The sequence below is a fragment of the Trichosurus vulpecula genome, chromosome 2 (genome assembly GCF_011100635.1).
Source record: "Trichosurus vulpecula isolate mTriVul1 chromosome 2, mTriVul1.pri, whole genome shotgun sequence".
Lineage (NCBI taxonomy): Eukaryota > Metazoa > Chordata > Mammalia > Diprotodontia > Phalangeridae > Trichosurus > Trichosurus vulpecula.
In genome coordinates, this window is record NC_050574.1 from 24456880 (window position 1) to 24478729 (window position 21850).

The following is a 21850-nucleotide window of genomic DNA, read 5'->3' on the forward strand; positions in this document are numbered from 1 at the left end:
GAATGGGATTTATGAGCTGGAAAGTACTCTCTAAATCCAGTATTTTCACTTTAATGTTGAAGAAACTGATTTCTAGCCTTGGTAACTGATCTGTTCTAGATCGCATAGTGGCAAACCTGCAACCAGAACCCAGATCTCCGCATTTCCAGACCAGTGCTCTTTCTGTCCTCATCATAATTAAGAAAAGTTCTCTGAGTTTATATTTTAAGCTTCAGTCTTCAATCATCTGTCTCTTTTCCTCTGTTGACATAGATCCTTGTTCCCCTGTGATTTAGGAGAAGAGCTTTCAAAGTTGTCTTGGCTGAGTTCATCACCTTCTGGCCCACCTGGGCCAGACTTAGATAATGGCTAGGATAACATAATCCTTGTTTGAGAAGCCCTTCCTTGACACAAGGGACCTGGTCATGCTTTGAAGGAATGCTCCCTTTTCTGTTTTCATTGTCAGCACAGAATTAACAGCATCTGATAGTCTCCTCCCACAATATAACTACAGTTCCCCTTATAAACAGGACATAGATAAGTTGACCCTCAGATAAACGAAATAGGTGATATGTCACCAGGCATGTCTTTCAAACTGGCTTTAAACAATGCAACAGAGTTCTCTTCTCTGTGTTCCAGACAGAAAACGCCAGTGCTCCCAGAACACAGGCTGAGATCATTTAATGCCCCTGCCAAATCACCCTCAGTGGTCCACACGGCAGGGGTGTATGCATGACTCATATCTGATGGCACCCTCCATTTGTTGATGGACAACAGAAATTGATGAGATGATGTTCTCATATTCCTAGAAGATGAGTGAAGGTAGACAAGGTGTCTCTGAATAGGAACACAGTTCCTGTACTTGTTCAGAACCAGAGAAGGAAGCCTGTGATAGCTGGAAATCCTGGCATTCCTCCTCTTTGCCAAAATGTAAAACTGGTCAGTCTGTTCTGAAAAGAATGTGGTGCTTCCTAGCTTAGAGATATCCCAACAGACCAGTCCCTCAGAACAGTTCTAGAAGTTTCCTTCATGTCTTCATGGAAGCCAGAAGGGGCACAGACAGAGCAGTTTCAGAATGAAAACTTATACATGAGAAAATCCTGATCTTCTTGGGTGTCTCAGGGACAAGCTGGGTGAGAGAAGGCGCCACACTCCCCACCTTTGTTGATTTCATGCAAAGAACATTTGTTTGGAAAATTCCATTCCTTAGAATGACCTTCCTTCCTCTAGAGCCCCCTTTCTCAATAACTCTTATCCCACTTGTCTATTCACACCCCATCAAGACTTAAAATGATCATTTTTAGCAGTAGTTTAAGACATCTGAGCCAATTTTCTGCATCTGGAAAGCAATTAAATAGCTTTAAAATAGAGTGGTGGGTCGCCTGAAAATAGCACTTGTTTACTTGTTCCAGAGGAAGGGGTGGGTGGGAGTGGGGAGAAGAAGCTTAGTTCTGCTTCCTAGTGAGAAGAAGCCACACGTTTGATGGCGAACGAGAGGCTGGCATGCCATGGTGAGGTTCTGCTGACTCATTGTGTAGAACATTCAGTGAGTGCCCTGCGGGGTAATTTGGGGGTAGGCCACAGATGATTTATTTTATTCTGCATTTAAATTATTTTCTAGAAATACACTGTTTGTGTAAGGTGGTAGGTTCCATGGACTAACCTTATTAGTCATCAGCTTCACTGATCCCTCAAGCCTCCAGCATTGTAAAGAGATGAGTAAGTGTGGCACACTATTCCCTTAATATGGTTTATAAACCATTGTACCTTCATAAAGCCTTATTTCTGTCTTGTGGAGGTGACCCAGAGTTCTTGAAGCTGTGCTATCAGAGAGCAGACTCTGTCAGGGTCTGCCAATATTGGAAAGGCTCCCAGGTCCATTTTAGCAGTACATGCAATAGCATCTCACTATGGGAACTGAATCACATCAATATTCACATTGTTGCTATAAATAAAACGAGAAGACAAAATGAGGTTGTAGCTAAGTGGAAGGAGGACTTTAAGTTTCTCTTGGAGAAGCACATAAGAGTTACTTTTTATCCTGTGTCAAAAGGCAACAAAGAAATATCATTTCATGAGATAGTTGGTCATCTCTTGTTGTAGCATAGGAAATAAATATTTGAAAAAACCCACCATGAAAATAATTGAAACTTATGGGGTAATATCTGTTACAGAAGAAAAGTTCTAAGAATTTTGTAAAATCTTCAAAATTAAGTCAACATATACTTTATTACTAGTGACTTGAATACCAAAGTGGGTGAGGTGACAGTAAAAAAAATGCTGGAAAATATTGCTTGGGTGTAAAAAACTAAAGGGGCTGAAAGTTTATACACTATGCAGATAGCTCCTGCCTTTATGTCATGAATATTTTATTTAAAAGACACTCAGGAAATGCCACACCTGGCAAACACTAAATATTGTTATGAAAAATGAGTTTAGTTACATATATACTATCAGACAAGAAACCATTGGTTATTTGTTAGAACTCATTTCTAGATCAGCGTTGTACAATGACCGTTGGCTTATTAGAGCAAAGATTAAAAGCAATACCGAATTGGACAGAAAATAAAAATGAGAAGATATGATGTGTAATTGAGCCAATGCCAATCTGACCTACTTAAAACAAAGCCCTTAATGCTAAAAAATGAGAAGCAGATAAAAGAACAGACATCAATACAGTCACTATTTCCTAGGGAAGCTTAACTCATGTAAGTTAGTTGCCACGATGAAAAGACCAAACAAACCTAAAAACCACACCTGCCAGAAAACACTTGATAGATTTGCTGGGCAGAATTATGTGGCAGCCGAGAACAGTGCTGGTTTAGAATATAAAGTCACTTGTAAAATCTTACAATGGAGGACAGCAGAACATCATGGGTAGTATTGCCTCAAAAGAGTGAAAAGCAGGAAAGGGTAAACAAATTTATTAAAATCTTCACAAGAGGACTGAAGAAGCCATAACTTCTGAAACTTCAGGGGTGAAACTGGAAGAAGGTCATAGACAGATGAAAAATTTGAAAACTACACCAAGATGTCTATAGCAAACTCTCTTCTCCATCAGTGATGGAGAATAGTCCACACTTGGACTCTGACATCTAGCCCAAGCTGTACTTAAAGCACAAGGAATTAGTAATGGTGCCCAGGAAGACAAAAATAGAAAAAGCAGATGGACTAAAATGAGAGGAGGCTCATGCTGGAAGTCACACAGTCTTGAGGGTGTTGAGGGATCCATTCTTAAGGTATCTGAGAGAGAAGATTAGAAAAAATAGATCTTATTTTTATGGAGAAAAAAAAGGCAAGAAAACATCAACTACTTACCTATAAGTATAATAGCCCACTTTTATAAATCTTGATGAGAATAATCTGCGTACATATTGAGGGCATATTTGATAAATGTGAGAAGGGTACAGGCAGGCTTTCATTAGTAGTATTCTTCAGCAAGACCAAATCTTGAAAGACTGAAAGGCAGAGGGGGTGAGGAGAGGAGGGAGGGAGGAAGGAAGAGAGATCAAGAAAAGGAAGAAAGAGAGAGAAAGCATTTTTTAAAACTTAATTTATTTATTTTTAGTTTTCAACATTCACTTCCATAAGTTTTAGATTTTCTCCTCCTCCCTGCCCAAGACGGCATGCAATCTGATATTGCCTTTACACATACATTCCTATTAAACACATTTTCACTTTAGTCATGTTGCATAGAAGAATTAGAACGAATGGGAGAAGCCATGAGAAAGAAAACAAAACAAAAAAGAAAATAGTCTGCTTCACTCTGCATTATGGCTTCATAGTTCTTTCTCTGGATGTGGATGGTATTTTCCATCATGAGTCCTTTGGAAAAGTTTTAGGTCCTTGCATTGCTGAGAAGGGCTAAGTCTGTCAAAATCAGTCATCACACACTGTGGCTGTTACTGTATGCAATGTTCTCCTGGTTTTGCTCACTTCACTCAGCATCAGTTCGTATAAGTCTTCCCAGGTTTTTCTGAAATCTGCCTGTTCATCATTTCTTATAGCACAATAGTATTCCATTACAGTCGTATACCACAACTTGTTCAGCCATTCCCCAATTGAGAGAAAGCATTTATCAAGAACATATTATGTGCCAGGTATTCTGCCAAGTGCTGGGTATACAGATACAAGACTATCATTCACTGAGTCAAGGACCTTACATGCTAATGGAGGAAGACAACACTTAAAAAGGAGATGAAAGAGGAAGAGGGGACATGGGGAGGGGGGTTGTTGGCAAAATAGTGAAGAGAGTAGTTAGGAGCTGAGCCAGGTTAGGAGTTAGCTTGGCTGCTGTGGGTACTTCTTCAAATGAAAGAATACAAGATCCCATTATGCTTCTTGTTTTTGGACAAATAACAAAGCTTTTGATTGAGTAGAACAAAACATTTCCTTAAAGGGTCACCTAACACCAAGAGCTGTTTCATGCATATGAAATCATTAGATTCCTTGAAAGACCTAAAAAAATGTTTATGAGAACATGGAAAAGAAATATGTAAGACAGACATAAATATGGGTTATGACATGCAGCATTGGAGACAATACCCACAATGATGAGACCAGATCTCCATTAAAGTAATTTGAGGTAGGTACTGTCTATCTGTATAACTCCCATGTGGCTCCAAGAAGCTGTGGCAAGCACAGCCACACCCTAATAAAACCATCTTGGCAGACAGGCTGAACCAGGTTGAGGGGAACCAACAGGCCTCAAACCCATCAGTGAGCTAGGGGGATGTCTACTCTAAGCAAGTAAAAACTTCTCCCAGCAGAATGGGTGGATGTCTGTTCCAGTGGCTATGAAGGCAGCTGAAGCAGGTGCTGTGGGGAGCCTAGAGCTCGGTCACACGTTGAAGATGCCAAGGTTGTCCACTGCATCCTGAACCATCGCCAGTGCTCTTGACTTTTGTCTTGCCACTGGACTTTGATGACTCTGGAAGAGAGAGTGAGGCTAACAACTTTGTGCAATTTTGCCTTACTTAAATCCAGTTCATGCACAAGTCAAAAACATCACCTGTGCTGTCATTGATCCTCTTCAAAAACAAAAGACAAACAGCAACAACAGTAACATGCTTTATTCATTCACCTCCAGATTGTTTATATCGATTGATCCTCAGATTATTTATACCATACGTTTATGTTTGTCAAAGGCATTAAATGCCGTCATTGAGGATTTCCGAACAAGTTCAAATAGAAAAATTCCCTCTAGATGGTGACACCCTTCAGATGCTTCTGTTTGCAAATAGCGTGGTGCTGATTGCATCAATTCCTAGAACAATTCCTGAATGAGATCGGTAATCACTTCAAAGAGTTTGGCCCAATAATCCACATAGGAAAAACCTTATAGAAGGAGGATACCTGTTGTGCAGACTATAGAGATGGTTCATCAGTACACACACACACACGCTGAAAAATATACTGAAAAAATACATTTTTGACATATGCTGTCAGTAGATAATTCACTGAGCCCAATAATTACATAGGAGAAGAGTAGGTTGGATTTTATTAGAGAAATTGCACGGTGGTGCTTCTTTTCAAAAACTCAACTGCACCTTTTCTTGCCTATAAAGCATAATTTTATTTTACTTTAATATGCTGTTACGTTGGACATATTTCATAAGACTTTTTGAAACTGTAGTCACTTATTAGTGGCACACAATAATCATTCAAACTTTCTACGTAATAATCACTGGTCAAACTCCATACCCCTCCCACGTGCACGAATCTGCGTTGCAAGGGTGTAATAGCAAGTGAAGTGGGACTTTTTGTTTTGCTCTTTTTGCTTTTGGAGTTCTAGTTCTTCTCAGCACTAAGGTAATCAGGTGCCTTTGATTGAGACTTGCCTTTGTTTGAATCAAGCATCTTTGATTAATTAAGAGTCTTTGATGACCTGCTTAAGTCACAAGGAAGTCACATGAGTTTGAGTCACATGGCTGTGATGCCCTCTGTGGGCTGACCCTCAAGAAGTGTATATATACTCTGAGGTTAGCATTTTGCTTCAGGGGGCTCACTCATTGGAAGAGCATTTGTGTGCTTTGTCCAGATGAGACTCTGGGTAGCTGTTAAGGAGCCCCCTGGCTTTGAAAACCCAGATGTTGGTCCTTCTCTCTCTGTTAACTATGTATGTATTGCTGTGGTCAGATAGAAACCTGTCTGTTGACTTGTGTTATTTTCTCCGAAATTCAGGTTGCTGACTTTTTCCCCTGAACTAAGTGAATGATATATGTATGTTTAATTAAAGTAAGATTGTTAATCCCTTAAAGTTGCTCTCCTTAGAAAAGCAAATCAAAAACTTGTGCTGGCAGCCCTCCTGTGTGCTGGTACTATTGGTCTTACACCTGCACAACAGCTGCAAGCAGCATTGTTGTTACAAAGGGTTGGACTCAGAGTTGACTCAGTTTTTCTCCTCGTTCTAGCATATGAAGATGTGATACACCCTTTCACTTGCTAAAAAGCAGGACTTGTATTGTGGCAGTTGAGTGCTGTTTCTTTGTGGTAGGACAGTGAAGACCAGAGCTACAAGGGCAGGAATATGAGGGGACTTTTGTTGGGTAAAGGGGAGTCTCCAGGTAGACCAGCAGCAACTGGGGAATAAGTAAACAACATCTCATTGTGGACAGACAGCAGTCTCCCAGACTCAGTGTATAGAAGGCATTTTTCAGTTTGTGCTCTCTAACCCTGAAATGGCAGACTTGTTTCCATTCCACATGATACTTAGAGATTCCTCCTAAAAAAGGAATATATAAGAAGAGCATATGGCAGTTGTTAGCTGAAAGCAAAACTCAGAAGAATAAGGTGGAAATAAGGTGTAGGGGGAAAGAGCGATGCAGAACACTTGAGTTGCAATTAACTCCTCTTCTGCGTTTTCACTGGCATGCAAAACAGTCCCTTGTAGAAGTAGTTCATGTTTTTAAAATTCTAGATAGGCTTTAGTCTCTTACATAAGTGTCTGAAAGTTACTTACATTGAAAAGAAATGAAACCATTAGTGCCTTTCTACAGTGGTGACCATGGCAGGAAGATCAGGGCAAACACAAAACAAGGAATGGAGTTTTTCCAAAGCTTTGGCGTACAAGTCTGGGAGGAGTTGATTTCCATGCACACACCTGGGTTCCCTTTCCTGTAGGAAATCCAAGGGGAGCTGTAAAGGACGGAGATATATAAAAATGAAGCTGACACCCCCTTCCCCCATCCTGCCCCCTGAAGTTTAGTTCTCTGCATCTCTGTTGCCCTGCACTGTGCGATGTCCAGGATGTGAGGTGGCCTCTAGGCAGCTGCATGATCAGGGCACTGTCTTTTTATGATTCATCACGCGGTGTATCAGATTCTGTGATCTGAATCCTTCATTAGGCTGTGAGCTCCTTGAGGGTGGTGGCTGTTTTTTTGCATTTTTGTGTATCTGTAGCATTTAGCACAGTGCCTGGTACATTTGTTGTTGTTCACTTGTTCAGTTGTGTCTGGCTCTATGAGACCCCCTGGAGTCCGTGGGATTTTCTTGGCAAAGATACTGGAGTGGTTTGCCATTTCCTTCTCCAGTGTATCCCCATTTTGCAGATGAAGAACTGAGGCAAATAGGGGTTAAATGGCTTGCCCAGGGTTACTCAGTAAATGTCTGATGCTGGATTTGAACTCAGATCTTCCTGACTCCAAGCCTGGGGCTCTATTCATTGCATTACCTAGCTGTAAGCCTGGTACATAGTTGGCACTTAATAAATGTTTATTGACTGACACCTCATCAAAAGTCATTTTAGCCAATATGCAGGCAAGCTTTGGATTACTAAGGAAGGATCTCATAGTGAAGTACAGAAAAGTTTAGAACTAACAGTAGATGAATTATGTCTCATTCTTATTAATGTCAAGTGCTCCTTGATAAGTCCCTTGGGCATTGTCTGTTGTTTGTTTCCAGTCATCACTACAGGTTCCTTCAGCAAGGTCCCTAAAGGTGTCTCTCTCCATCTGAGGAGAGAAGATCTCTCTCTCTCTCTCTCTCTCTCTCTCCCTCTCTCTCTCTCTCTCTCTCTCTCTCTCTCCCTCTCCTCTCCCTCTCTCTCTCCCTCTCTCTCTCCCTCTTTCCCTCTCTCCCTCTCCCTCTCTCCCCCTCCCTACCTCCCTCCTTCTCTCCCTCTCTCCCTCTCCCTCCCTCCCTCCTTCTCTCTCCCTCCCTGCTTCTCTCTCTCTCTCTCTCTCCCCGCCCCCTTCTCTCTCTCTCTCTCTCTCCCCCCTCTCCCTCCCTCCCTCCTTCTCTCTCTCTCTCTCTCCCCCCCCCCCTCTCCCTCCCTCCTTCTCTCTCTCTCCTCTCTCCCTCTCCCTCTCCCTCCTCTCTGGATTTGTTGCATTGGGTGTTAAAATTTTATTCACTGGCTCTCCAGGTGGATCTTGTTTACATCCCACTTTCTCCTCATAGTCTTTGGCTAGATGCATCTTCTTGTTGATGGAGTTAGTTTTTTGGCTTGATATTGGGAATGATGTGTTAGGCTGACCTAATTCCCCTATTCAGGTTCTTGCAGGCCTTGCAGAATAGATGGTGCCCCTCATTGGAGAGATCAGCCCCTCACCCAGTTACTGCCTTCCTGCAAAGGGCCATGTCATCCTGGAACTCAGATGGCTTTGTCTTGCAGATGATCTTGGTTTTTTCCATGGTGGATGGACCAAGGGTAGGGCTGGGGGTTGCAGCAGCAGAAGCAGAAATGTTCTAAGGAAAGGGAGTGGAACAGAATCAGTTTCAAAGATCCATCATCTTTTAATGTTGCTCTATGACTGTTAGCCCTGGAATATGATATTTTCCAAAAAATTAAAGTTGTAGCTCACCCAAAAGCCAATGGATAGCATGATGGACAAGCATGGACTGTGGTGCAGTAGCAAGGAAAAAGCATACCAGAGGAATGGCATAAAGGACATCATCAGAGAGAGGTGTGACTAGGAGGAAGAAACAAATGTGAACTGATCATGTAGTGAATGTGAGGAATCACCAACAGATGTCCCATGGGCTTCACTGGTATCCATGTAGTATGAGGAGCTCTAAAGGAAGAAATGTTGAGTGGACTTCTTGTGGAGGATGTAGGGTTTATGGGAGGTGGTAAGCAGGTGTCTTATCGTGTGAGAAGGAATTGATGGGAAGGAATACCCACATCAGCAGGATCCCCAATTCATTGAGAAGCATCAGTGTTCGGTCATTGTAGCACTGGTGATATGGTGGGTTTGCTGAGGATTCAGCTGCTTGTCATTGTCATTGTGTCTAAATGAGTTTCCTTATGTGGCTAAAATAACAGCTCCTGTAGCTTTCCTTTTTGTAGTTGTCGAGTTTTTGTTACCTTGATGGTCCTTCCTTACATTCAACAGAAACTTCTCCTGCTTTACCGGTAGCCTCTTTTCTCTCGTTCATTCCTCTCTGACCAAGGGGAACAATGATTCAGCGTCCTCGTGTATAGTGTTGAGATGTGGAGTGATCTCCTTTCCAAATATCATGTGACTTCCCTTACCTGCTAGGCACCAGAAAATCTCTGCATAGCAGGGCACATTAGTATTAATCAATACTTAAGAACGCACATCAGAATCCCTTATTTGGGTGGTGCCGGTGGGGGATGGTGCTACTAAGAGGGATCCTATAGAGGTGATAGCAACAAGGTATAGAATAGAATCACGTGACTTGACATCCTAGAACTGAACAACTTGGACTTGTCCTAGCCTTTGAAATGATACCTTTGCAGCTTCCTGGCCTAGAAGGAGAAAATTATACTAACAGGTTTGTCATCTGTGCATTCTTGAAGAACATTCACTCCCAAACTAGGCTCTGACTCTCTTATTTGGCAACTTTGCAGCTTTTAAAAACGTGGCTCAAGCTCGGAAGCTAGCCGATGTGGACAGTGAATTAGCCGCAATGCTTTTCACTAACAAGCAAGAGGGGAGCAAGGTCCATCAGGTCACCAACCAAGAGGCGGATGCCACGCGGAAGCGCAAGCTTGAGAGGATGGTGGCAGTGCGACGTCAGGAGTCTGAAAGCAATCTTGGCCTTGAGAAGAAAAACCTACTGGTGAGAGACCTGCTTTTAGCCAGCAAGCCGTTGGTGGCTACATTTGTGGTTCCAGAGTGGTCTTAGGGCTTTGGCATTCTCTCAGGATATCGCTTGACCTCATCCAGCCTATGCCATTTCTTGGTGGCAGAGTACAAGGCAATTTAACTTGGGATTCCCGTATGTCATAATTTCCAGCTGTGGAAGTGAATTTTCTTGTTGGAATGGTTACATGACCATCTGAGATGGAATCTCTCCTTATAGGAACAGAAGAGTAGACATGGGAGGGACCCTAAAAGAGATGTTCCCCTATGTCTGGCACTCTGATTCAGGAGGGTGGATGTCAGAATGATGGGTATCTACCCTCTTCTTATGGATCTTGAGGGACCAAGACCCCACAGCTTTCCTTGGTGTAGTTGTCAACTACACTTGATGGTCCTTCCTTGCGTTCGACAAAACTTCTCCTGATTTACCGATAGCCTCTTATCTCTTACTCATTCATCTCTAACCAAAGAGAAAAATTATTCAGCATCCTCTTTGTAAAACCCTCTACTACAATTCTGAGATGTGAACTGATCTTATGCGACTTCTCTACCCAATTTTAATCATTCCTAGAATTACTGATGTAGAGGATTTTGAGGGGAAAAATTAGACAGTTTCTTTACCATATTTATGGTGGGTTTTTTTCATTCCTTCTAGAGCTTTGGATAGATGGGGAGGGAGGAGAGAATCGATTTCAAAACCCCATGTTTTTAACATTGATCTTCTTTTTAATGTTGCATATGGCTGTGAGCCATGGAATGCCATATTCTCAAAATAATTAAAATTGTGGGTCACTCAGAGGCCATACGGTGGGCAGGCATGGACAGTAAACCCACAGGAATGTTGTTCACACAAATGGGGCAGGGAGCAAGGTCCATTAGCTATCCACCATTTTCTTTTAGAAAAGGAATATTAGATGACCCAAAGAGACAGTTAGTTCCCACTTTTATCCAGTTTTTAACAAGCTTTTGTCAGCTTGAGTGTGCCCTTACAGTCTTTGCATTTGCCTCCATCCTAGGACTGCAGATGTAGAGCCAAAGGGACCCCAGAGGCCCTCTGGTCTAACCCCCTCATTTCACAGATGCAGCAGAATCTGAGGCAGACAGCATTAAGGAACTTGCCCAGGGTCCACATAGCCAGGAAGTGGCTGAGGCAGGACTGAAACCCAGGTCTTTCTGACTCTGAGTTCAAAGCCCTATCCAGTGCCTCTCAAAATACAGAAGTAGGGATAGAACCTGAACCTCCCAGGTGAAGAAACTCCCTCCGCAGTGCAGATCAGCACCTTCTCTACTAGTCTTAGAGAGTTATGTAGGCCACTGAGAAGCTAAGGGTGCTGCTCAGGGCCACACCGCCAGAGGTGGCAGAGGTGGGTCTTCCCAGCTTGGAGCCACTTTTCCTCCATTGTACCATATTCTGCCTCTCTTAGTTTGGGGGATTTTGCATTCCTCATGAGGGAAAGAGCTGTGGAAATAGATGCAGTGTTGAGTAGGTTTTCTCTCTTCCCTGCTTGCTATTAGAGTTGTTCTCTAGGATAATAGCTATGCTTCAGAGAGAATGGGGACAGCACCTTTGGGGAGATGGTATTTGGGCACAGTGCTGATCTCAGAGAATCTTGCCAACTCAACCTAGTGTTTTCAAAATTTAAACCTCTTGAGGAAATCAGGGTAGACTTTGACATGTTACTCTGGGATACTGACCATGTAGGAAAAGAGGAAATCCTGGAGGCTGATGGCCCAGTGCTGAGGTTGGGGATCGGGGTGACTGGGGGAAAAGGATCCATTTCCTTAACTCAGTGTTTTCCTTTCTAAAGGTGCAGCATAATGTCCAAACTCAGCACTCCCGGGATCTCCAGATTATTGATGCATATCGAGAACGGACCAAAGTAGAGAGCATCACCAACATGCTGAGCCTGGTCATCACTACCCACCATACTATCTATGCCACTATGGGCACTGCTGAATTCTTTGAGTTTGCCCTTAGGAATCCACACAACCTACAGCATACAGTGTCCATTGAGATTGATAACCCAGAGCTCAGGTATGGCTCACTTTGGCTGGCTTTTAAAAAAATATCACTCAGCTCCATCTTCTTGGTGAGAATGGTGTTGCCTTACTGAACTGATTCAGTCTTCAGAAGGGGGTGTCACTGGTCTGCTTCGTGCAGGTTAAAGGATAGGTTCGTGGCCAAGGGAAGGAATACCCTCCAAAGCCAGTAACCTCTTAGAAAGTGGGTAGGATGTTTTCCCCCAGTATGAATTCACCAGGTAGAATAGGCCCCCTTGCAGTCCAGAGTGATGGTGTGTATATCCATAAGAGTAATGCTGCTGACCTTTTTTCTAGCGTCATTCTGGATAGTAGGGAGTGGAGACACTTCAAAGATGCTACCAAAGTGCATACGCCACTGGAAGAAGACATGTTCCATCTCCACGAAAACTGCACCCCGCAACTCTACCTGCGCCCCAAGGAGACAGTTCACATCCCTTTCAAATATCAGACTTTCTGCCTAGATCACACTGTTATGATGCAGGTAGGAAATCTGCCCTGTGTGATGCTCAGGCACAATCAGTGCTCATGTAGAATGGAGAAAGATCCATTTGACTAAGTGATTTGGGGGAATTAACTTTCATTCTTCATATCATTTTATGTGTTTCTGGAGACAGACTTTAGAAGTTCTAGGAATGTGAATTCATGATTCATTTTGTTCCTTTCTAGGTAATTTGAAGTTTTCTGCTTTCATTTGTGTTAAAAAAACTAGTCAAATTGTTTCTGAGAAATTTGTCCCCACATTAGAAAGACCGGTGTCATGGAGAGAGCATGGGTTTGGCATCCAAAGACTTGTGTCTGAGTCTGGCTGTGGCCCCTGTGCCATTTCCTTCCTCTGTCACGTGAAGGAGTTGGATTCCATGACCTCAAAGGTTCTTTCAAGGTCTAGATGTTCTGCCACATCCCTCTTTTGGATTTGGTAGCAATAGACTTCCAGGGCCCATCCTTTTAGGGTATGAGGGAACACCAGAATTTCTTTAGTTTACTAGAAAAATAAACTAGACTTTTTCTCTTCTACCAAATCTTTGTTTGATTTTCTTTCTAACCTAACAAGTATTTATTAAGGAGCTGCTCAGCAGCCTTAAATTGTCCACTGTTACCTGTGACAGGTGACAGAAGAGGCCAGGATATCTGCTTTCAGCTCTCACAGAATCTATGCCTGTGTCTCCTCTTGCTTAACAAAGCCAAATGGAATGAGAATTTCAAGGCTTTAGTGGTTTCTCAGCTCCGCAGCTACTGAAATGTGCTACTCCATCTTAAATGGAATGATCATTATTTTCCTGTCATACATATAAAAATACACAAACATGGACATACACATGTACATGTACATGTACATATATGCACATATACACACATACACGTACACATGTATATTTAGGTGTATGTGTATATATACACAAATACACACACATATGTAATTTTAAAATGTTTAATCATTTATATTGACCCCTAAACTCTTTGCTGCTGAATACGAATCAACATTCCAGATGGCTCTGTGAAATTTCTGGAAGCTGTAAACTGCACAGCTGTTAATATACATTTATAAATTGTTTCTAACATTTCCATTATAACTCATGTCCTCTGATTTCTAGCAATGTCCTTCTGAATGTAGATCTGACAAGGTCCCAGAATCCACGTTGCCCTGGAAGTCCAGTGAAATACCCACCAAAAGCATTAAGGTAAATGGTGGGGGTAGGGATACTGATTCTGAAGGGCTAATGCAGCTCAGGGAAGGGGGAAGGGTTATATAATTGGATTGGACAATCAAGATCCACATGCCTAACTGAAAAGAGAACTTTATTTTCAGAGAATACACAGTGATCTATTTTTGCCATTAGTTTTCTCACTATCTTTGCACCTTCCAGTGTTGGTGTCAGCACATCAAACATATGACATTCATTTGTGTTGTTTTATAGTGTCTTGGGGAGCTGAGCTCATCACCAGGAGGTTGGCCACTTGGTGATAAATTCTTTGACCATGGCAAACTATAAACAACACAAAATAGTTTTCATTCGTGTGTGACCCACTTCCTCTTCTGCAGGGATGTCACAGAAGAGGGGAAAGAAAATGCTAAGAATCAGGCAATTTCTAGACCCTCTGTAAACACTCATTTAACTAGTGGTACTCTAAAGAAGAGGGGTCTGGATCAGTAGCGAAACGGACATGATGCTGGAGGCGCTGTATTATACTTGTCTTGACGTTCTGGATATGAATCAGATGAAAGGAAATCAAGTGACATCCCAGGAGCAGGATGGCTCACAGGTTAGATAAACAAGTAACAGCCTCTACAGAACTGGCTTTATCATCATTTATCCAAAGGAAACAAAAAATGTTTCACGCAGGGCCTGATCATCTTGTACCATGCTGTTTGTTATTACCGGCAAAAATAAAATCCCAATCTGATGACAATGGGAGCTTATGCACCAAAATTTGTTGCAGAGAATAAGAAGATGGAAAAATTCTATGATAACCTTGAAATTAAATCTGCCTGTATTTGAATGCTCCAGGACTCCCATGCAAAGGTAAGCAGAGAGGAAGAAGATGAAAATATGTTGGAAAACATGGCTCAGGAGGAAGAAACAAAAGAAGCCAAAGGTTTTTAGGCTACAGACACTTCATACCCATACATCTTCAGGAAGAGAATTAAGAGGCCCCAGAAGCTGTGAGAACCAAATGACACCCCCAAATTGAAATTGATTACATGCTAATAGACAGGAAGCTGCTGTGGAACTCATTTTTGAATTAGCTGTCAGTGAACAGTTGGATCAATGACTTGTTCGATCAAAAATAAAATGAAATTAGAAGAAAGCATGAAAGTGAGGAGAATGTTGTGCAATTGAGGCCACTCCAGCCTGACCTGTTTAAATGAGCTGTTGAAACAGAAAAAATGGAAAACTCCACAAAACAGTAGATACTGACACAGATTATCAACCTTTCCTGAGGGAGCTTAATGGATATAAACCAATTCCTACAATGAAGAGACCAAATGATCCTAGAACCATCTCCACTGGCAGACGCTTCATCTCCTCACCAAACATAGAGATACAGCAACTAGAATAAAGACTTGCTTGTAAAATCTTATAGCAGAGGATGGTGAAAGATTCTAAGCAGTATTGCCACTAAAATAGTGGGAAGCAGTAGAGGGAAAAAGAGATTTACTAAAAGTTAGGGAGATACCAGTTAAGTCAGATAATCTGGAAAGTATTTAGTCAGTCAGTCAATAAACCTTTAAGTGCTACTATGGAATAATCTAGATACTGTGCCAAATTCTGGGAATACAAAAAGAATAAAAAATAAGAAAAATAGTCCCTGCCTTCAGGGAGCTTGCATTCTAATGGCAAAGACAACATATGAAAGGCAAAAGGATGCCAAAAAGTGGGGGAGGACTGGGGAAGGCACCTGACATGGGGGCATGCTAGAGAAGTCCCAAGGAAGAGCAGGCAGGTAAGAAATGAGATGTTCCAAACTGAGCTCCATTCTTAAATAGAGATTTTTGGAGTTCATGATTTCACCCTCTGATCAGAGGAATGGGGTGGTGATGACAGGGAGTTCCAAGGCTGATGAGAACTTGCAGGATTTAGGGATGAACCCTGAGGACAGCAAACCAGACAAAAATTGAAAAAGACCTGTTAAGAGTTTTATGAAAAACTCTTTTCTCCTTCACTGATACGAATCCCTCACATTTAGTGTCTAAGGATGTTGTCTCATATATACTGCCTGAAGAAGCAGATATGGAGAGCCTCCTAAATGAGATGTATAATCATGCAAAACCAAGATGGGAAGAACAGATGGACTAGAACAGATATCCCAGCCGAGGTCCATGCTGGAGGTGACACAATTTGGGGGGCATTGATTCTTAAGATAGCTAAAAATGGGAGGATACCAAATATTTGGAAAAAAAAACCATGGACCTTATTAATGCCAAAGAAAGGTGAATCAGGATGCATAAATAATCTCCATGCTTAATTATAACCATACCTATAAAATTTCAATGAGAATAATCTATTTGCATTTATAATGACAGTATTTGGTTTTGGAAAAGGAAAAATGTACCTTCCTCCCTTCTTAACAGAGTGGGGCACTATTGGTATGGAAACATTACATGTATTGTCAAACTCATGGAAGAGCTAGGTCAGTTATGCTGAAATGCTTTATTTTGCTCTTTTAAAAAAGTCTTTGTCATAAAGGATGACTCACTGGGCAGGGGCAAGGGGAGGAATATATTCAGAAGTGAAGGTATCTTTTGTAAAAACAAAAGATATCAATGAAAGTTTTTTGCAAAGAATAACTGGCACATTCATTAAAGGCCTCCTTGAAGAAGGTGTGAGAAGGGAACGGACAGACTATCATTGACAGTAATCTCTACAAATATATACAGAAATATATGTGTGTGTATGCATATATAGACGCACGCAAAATGTAAAATACATATACAAATATATAAATACATACTTTATATATAAAACATAAATATATATTTAAATATAAAACATATATTCAACTATATGAATATATACACAAATATATGTGTATATACTTGTGTATATATACGTATATACTTATGTATATATGTTTGCCTAAGGTGGGTGTTCACTGTTATGGAAGACGTTCTGTGCCTAGTTCAAATAGAAGAGTACTTATCCATGATGAGGATCTCTAGGGACAACTTGGCACAGGTGACATTGTGCTGACATCATCAAGCTCCAGAATAATACAAAGCCTCCTTTTCCTATGATCCATTGTCACTTGAAGGAGACTGATAGCCATCCACAGTGGAAAACAAAGTGGATGAAATCAGCCGCTCAGATCACAGCAGGGTAAAGTCATTGCCGTAACCAGTAAGCTGGACCTGTAATTGAACAGGAGGAGATTAGACTGGGAATTTTGTAAATTGCACTGAACTTGAATTAATCCCAAATTTTTCAATGTCATAAATGCTCATCTTTTTAACATGAAAATTCCTCTGATGTCTTCTATTTGTTTGTAAATGATGAAATGCTGCTGACTCAGAAGGACTGAAATTGCCAGTGACCCAGAGGACCATGGAAAAACATATCGGACTCCAGCATATTCTCATAAGAAGTGGCATAAAAAGCATCATTTTTGGCCAGATGAAGATGAGGGCTGTCATGAAGTGAGATTAAAGAATAATGGACAGAGACTGAGAGTTGCACAGCTCTCCACGAAATAGGAAAAGAACCGGAGAAAGGCCTCCAGCAGGTTGGGGAGACTTTTCTGGAGAAGTTACAGAAAGGGTGGGGTGGGGGTGGGGGTCACAGAAGCATCCCAAGGCTCCTGGAGGGGATGCAGCCTGTGGAGCCGCCAGACACTTCATTCTGCCATGTGCTGTCTTGCAGGCCCTTGGAGTAGACAGTTCTCTAGAGGTGAAATAACTCATAGTTCTGGAGTATTCAAGTCAGGTATCGCTGAAGTCTGTTGCCCCTGTCCTTGAGGAACAATTTTGTCATAGCATGAAGGCCATTTAAAACATATTTAAACTTGTTATGCAATAACTCCTTCCATAGTGCTCCTGAATCTTGTAGGATTAATATGTTTTCTCTGTGCTTTATCTCTTCTGGACAGTAAGACTTAAATCCTTAATTGCTATCTCAAAGGAAAAATGATGTTTGTAAAGAGGTCTTGCTTCACAGTCCTGCTGGCGTGATACCATAAGGAGAAACTTGGTGCTCTGATGTTTTAATGGGGATTTCTGAAGTGAATATTTTTTTACCAGCAGTTGTCCTGGAAAAACACAAAGTCCTTCCTTTCTAAAGACATCCTCATCCTCATCACTCTGAACGCAAAGTATGAGAAAGAAATGAGATGTGGGCATTAGCCAAGAGACAGCTGCTAAGGTTGGCTTCTCCTCAGGCTTTAATCCCAACTGGGTGAAAAGTGAGGCCCACCTGTGCCCCAGGTCAGAGGAGCTGCTTTCTCCTCGTGCACAGCTTGACTCTGGTTAGTTTAATTCATAGAAGCTCCCCTGATGTAGGAGTGCTTTTTTCTTCTACTTTGGGTCAGAAGCCTTCAGTGCTGCTTCCCTCTGTCCTGGGAGTGAGCCCAGTCCTTGAAGGCGATGCTGATGTGTGTCAAGATCTGGCAGGTCCTCCTGAAGTCCAAAGGCCCGGGCATTAGCCTCCCAACTGTCAGAGGACCAGCCTGGCTGGGGGCAGATGCACAGCCTCAGTGCAGGAGATGTGCCCCTGGCTCCTCCTCGGAGTGTGGAAACTCAGCTGGATGCATGACCTCGTCGACACAAGGCAAAGGACAACCCATCCGGTCCTGCCCACTCTGTGTGACTCTTCTCACCAGAAGGAGACAGCATGAGGGAGCCCTTGAGCACTCCGGCTCCGGGCCTGTCTGTCATCCTTTGCTCTCCCCACGGGATCCACCCATCTTCTTTTTCCCTCTGTATTGAAGGAGAATTAAAGTACTATTGAAGTATGAAGGAAATATGGAATTATACAGATTATTCTGCGTAGCTCATAGATTTTTTGAAAACCATTTCCTGACCTGTAAAAATGTTCACTAACCCTTCTGAGACTTACCATGACCGTATCGGTATTAGGTCGATGGAGCCTGGAAGCTCATTTCCAGTTTCTCTCAAGGAGAAATGAATTATCTCAGCCACTTAGCACCCTAGAAATCTCTGCTGCACTGAGTTCTCTGAAAACCTTTTAGTTAATGAGTTTCCACAGAACATGACCTAGGAGCTCAACTTAAGGTAGAACTTTCTAACAATTCAAGCTATGCAATTTTGAATAGGCTGCCTCGGGGGTAGAGATTTAGACTTGGAGTCAGGAAATTTGTGTTCAGATCCTATCTTTCCTAACCACCCCCCCCCCCCCCGCAACTGCAAGGGCCCTTCCTCCCAAACCACTTTGTAGTTAACTACTCTGTATGTATTTTTATTTATTCACTTTATATTTCTACTTTTATACTTTATATTTTTATAGAGAATGTTTCAAATACCTGCATGCATTTCAAGCAATTAAAACATTTTAATAGCTTATAATGCATGGAAGCATTTGGAACACTCTGAACTGACTGGATATCTCCCCCACCGGAATGTCATTATGCCCACGGTGAATAGGGATTGTTTCATTCTGGATATGTTATGTCACCAGCATTTAGCACAGGGCCTGACACAGAGCGGTGCTTAAAAAATACCTGTTGATTAGTTGATTGGTTAGACCTCTTAGATCAAGCAGTGGCTGGATAGCCAATGTGGAAGGTGTTGTTCGAAGGCATTGTCAATTAGGTATGGATTGGACCAGGGTGATCTCCAAGGGCCTCTTGATTCTCTGACTATAAGATACATCTAGACTGGAACTTGGGCCTTAGTTGGCTTTTATGGGACAACACCGATGCTTCCTGAGACCCCTTAACTAGGCAATCAGGTCTTCTTTTCTCTTTGTCATTTTACCAAGGCTTTTCAAGATTTCCGGACCAGGCTGTATCAGATGACTAGAAGTAAACTTTCTTATGGGAAAGGACAGCTCTTGGGAGACAGACAGCATGCAGTTGGTACAGTAGAAAGGGCACTGGGTTGGGACCAGGAAACCTGAGTTCAAATCCTGGCTTTATCATTTACTGGCAGAGACCTGTGTGTCTTTATAGTTTTGTGTGCCAATAAGTTGGCATAGTGCCTGGTACATATTAAGCATTTAACAAATGCTGATCAATTGTGTGGCCTTGGGTAGGTCTCTTAACCTCTCTATGCCTCATTTCCTTATTTATAAGGTGAGGGTGACAGGGATAAGAGAGTCTCTAAGGACAGGCACCATGCAGTGGACTGAGTCAGGAACACCTGGATCTGAATCCAGTTTCCAGCCCTTACTAGCCATTTGACCACCAACAAATTCTATAACCTCTCTAAGCCTTAGTTCTCTCATCTGTAAAGTAGAATTTGCAACATCTAGAGTGGCTGCACATGTCTAATGAGATAATGTTTGTAGATGGCTTTGTGGTCTTCAGAATGCAGTGGTGCTGTGAAGATGATGATGATGATGGGAAGCGTAAGCAGAAATCTGTGATTCCTACTCTTCTCTGATACTGGGGGTTGTTCTTTTATGTGCCAGGTATCGTTTAGTGTGAGCAGTGGCAAACCCATTGCCATCCTGTGCGTGAATGTGGAATATCAACCCCACGTAGTTGATCAGACGTTTCGGTTTTATCACCCAGAGCTCTCCTTCCTGAAGAAGTCTATCCGGCTCCCTCCTTGGCACACCTTGCCTGGTAAGCCCTCATTCAGGTCTGGTGGAACAACCATTTTCTATCCTAGATTTCCCCATGGCTACAAACAAAGCCTATTGAAATGACATCCTGTTACAGGTCATAAGTCACTTTCTTGTCCACAAACATTTTCATTTCAAACTTTATAACTCATGATGACATAGCTTCACTCTCATTTCTTCTACCCGTCTTTTCTATTTGCTTGTAATTTTCTTTGCCAACCCAAAATGAGGTAGAATGTTTACCCTTATACTCCGAGAACTTTGGATTTGGTCGTTGTGGGTGTCCCCTCTGCTGACACAAATAGCTACTCTGTGACTCGGTAGAGTGGCTGAGAAATCCATCACCTGCAGCCAACGTGGCAAAGAGCTCCTCCAAATTTAATGCCGCTGTTCCTCAGACAACAGGCCTAGTGTCTGCCCTTTGAAGTCTTTTCATTCTGTCAGAATCTCTCCAAACTGGCATAGTCCAAGATCCCCTCTGTGGCATGAGGTGGCACCAGAGGAGAACTTTACAGCAAAAACCAAGTAGTCTGCACTTAATGAATGTAACTACTGCTTCTAAGGCAGGCCTTTCTGGATGCCTGTTCCCCAGCAGCCAGGCTTGTGGCTTGTATACTTATCTGTAGGCTCCTTTGAACGTAAGCTCCTTGAGGGCACAGGCTGGCTCATACTTGTATTTGTATTCCCACCATCCAACATGGTGTCTAGCACATAGTAGGTGCTTAATAAATGCTGACTGATCTAGAATCATTTTCAAAACACAGAATCCCCATGTGCTAATGGGCACATTATTTATTCTTATATTTGCATGTTGCTTCTCAAGATCAGTTTTTCATCTTAAAATACCTTTGGTGAGTCCCTAAGGAATGAAAGTCATTAAAAACCCAAGTAGCTTAGAACTAAAAGGTCAATATGTACATGATATACTAGTTTATCATTAATAACAGCAAACATTTCTGCGTCGCTTTGAGGTTTACAGAGTGCTTTGTGCACACTTCCACTACAACCCTGCGAAGTAGATGCTATTATCATCTCCTTTTGATATGTGAGGAAACTGAGGCTGGCTTGCGCAGGACCACAGAGCTAGTGTCTAAGTGTCTACCATAGGATTTGAACTCAGGTCTCGACTGCAAGTTTAGGATGCTGTTCACTCTGCCATCTAATCTTGCTGTCATACATGTTCAGTGAAATATTAACCTCATTCCTGTGTATCTGAAGCTCTCCAGCTGGATGAAGAAACTAGTACTACATGTTTGCTTCTCCCGAGAAGTTGCCCACTTCTGGCCTAAGTGATGCCATGTAAAGGAGGTCCCATTCTGCCTGTAGGACTTTGTGTACGACTGTCCGAGACATTAAAAGTGATTTCTCACGTGGGGAGGGAAGTGGAGCCGTTTATGTCCCTGAAGAGGAAAGGTATCAATCTCTGAATCTTTTCCACTTTCCTAGGTGCCCCTGTAGGAGGAATGCCTGGTAAGGAGCCCCAAATCTACGTTCGTTGCAGTGACCCAAATGTCATTTGTGAAACCAAAAAAATGGTAGGTG

The 21850-nt window shown here is 42.2% G+C and overlaps 1 protein-coding gene across 1 annotated transcript in view; it reads left to right on the forward strand.

Moving 5' to 3' along the window:
* The window catches only part of LOC118836306 (nephrocystin-4-like), a 56887-nt gene that overhangs the window by 20467 nt on the left and 14570 nt on the right, over positions 1-21850 (forward strand). The window contains 6 exon segments of the mRNA XM_036743637.1: positions 9794-10005; positions 11837-12063; positions 12366-12552; positions 13664-13750; positions 20153-20309; positions 21755-21843. Coding sequence (XP_036599532.1) covers positions 9794-10005; positions 11837-12063; positions 12366-12552; positions 13664-13750; positions 20153-20309; positions 21755-21843 — 959 coding nt within the window.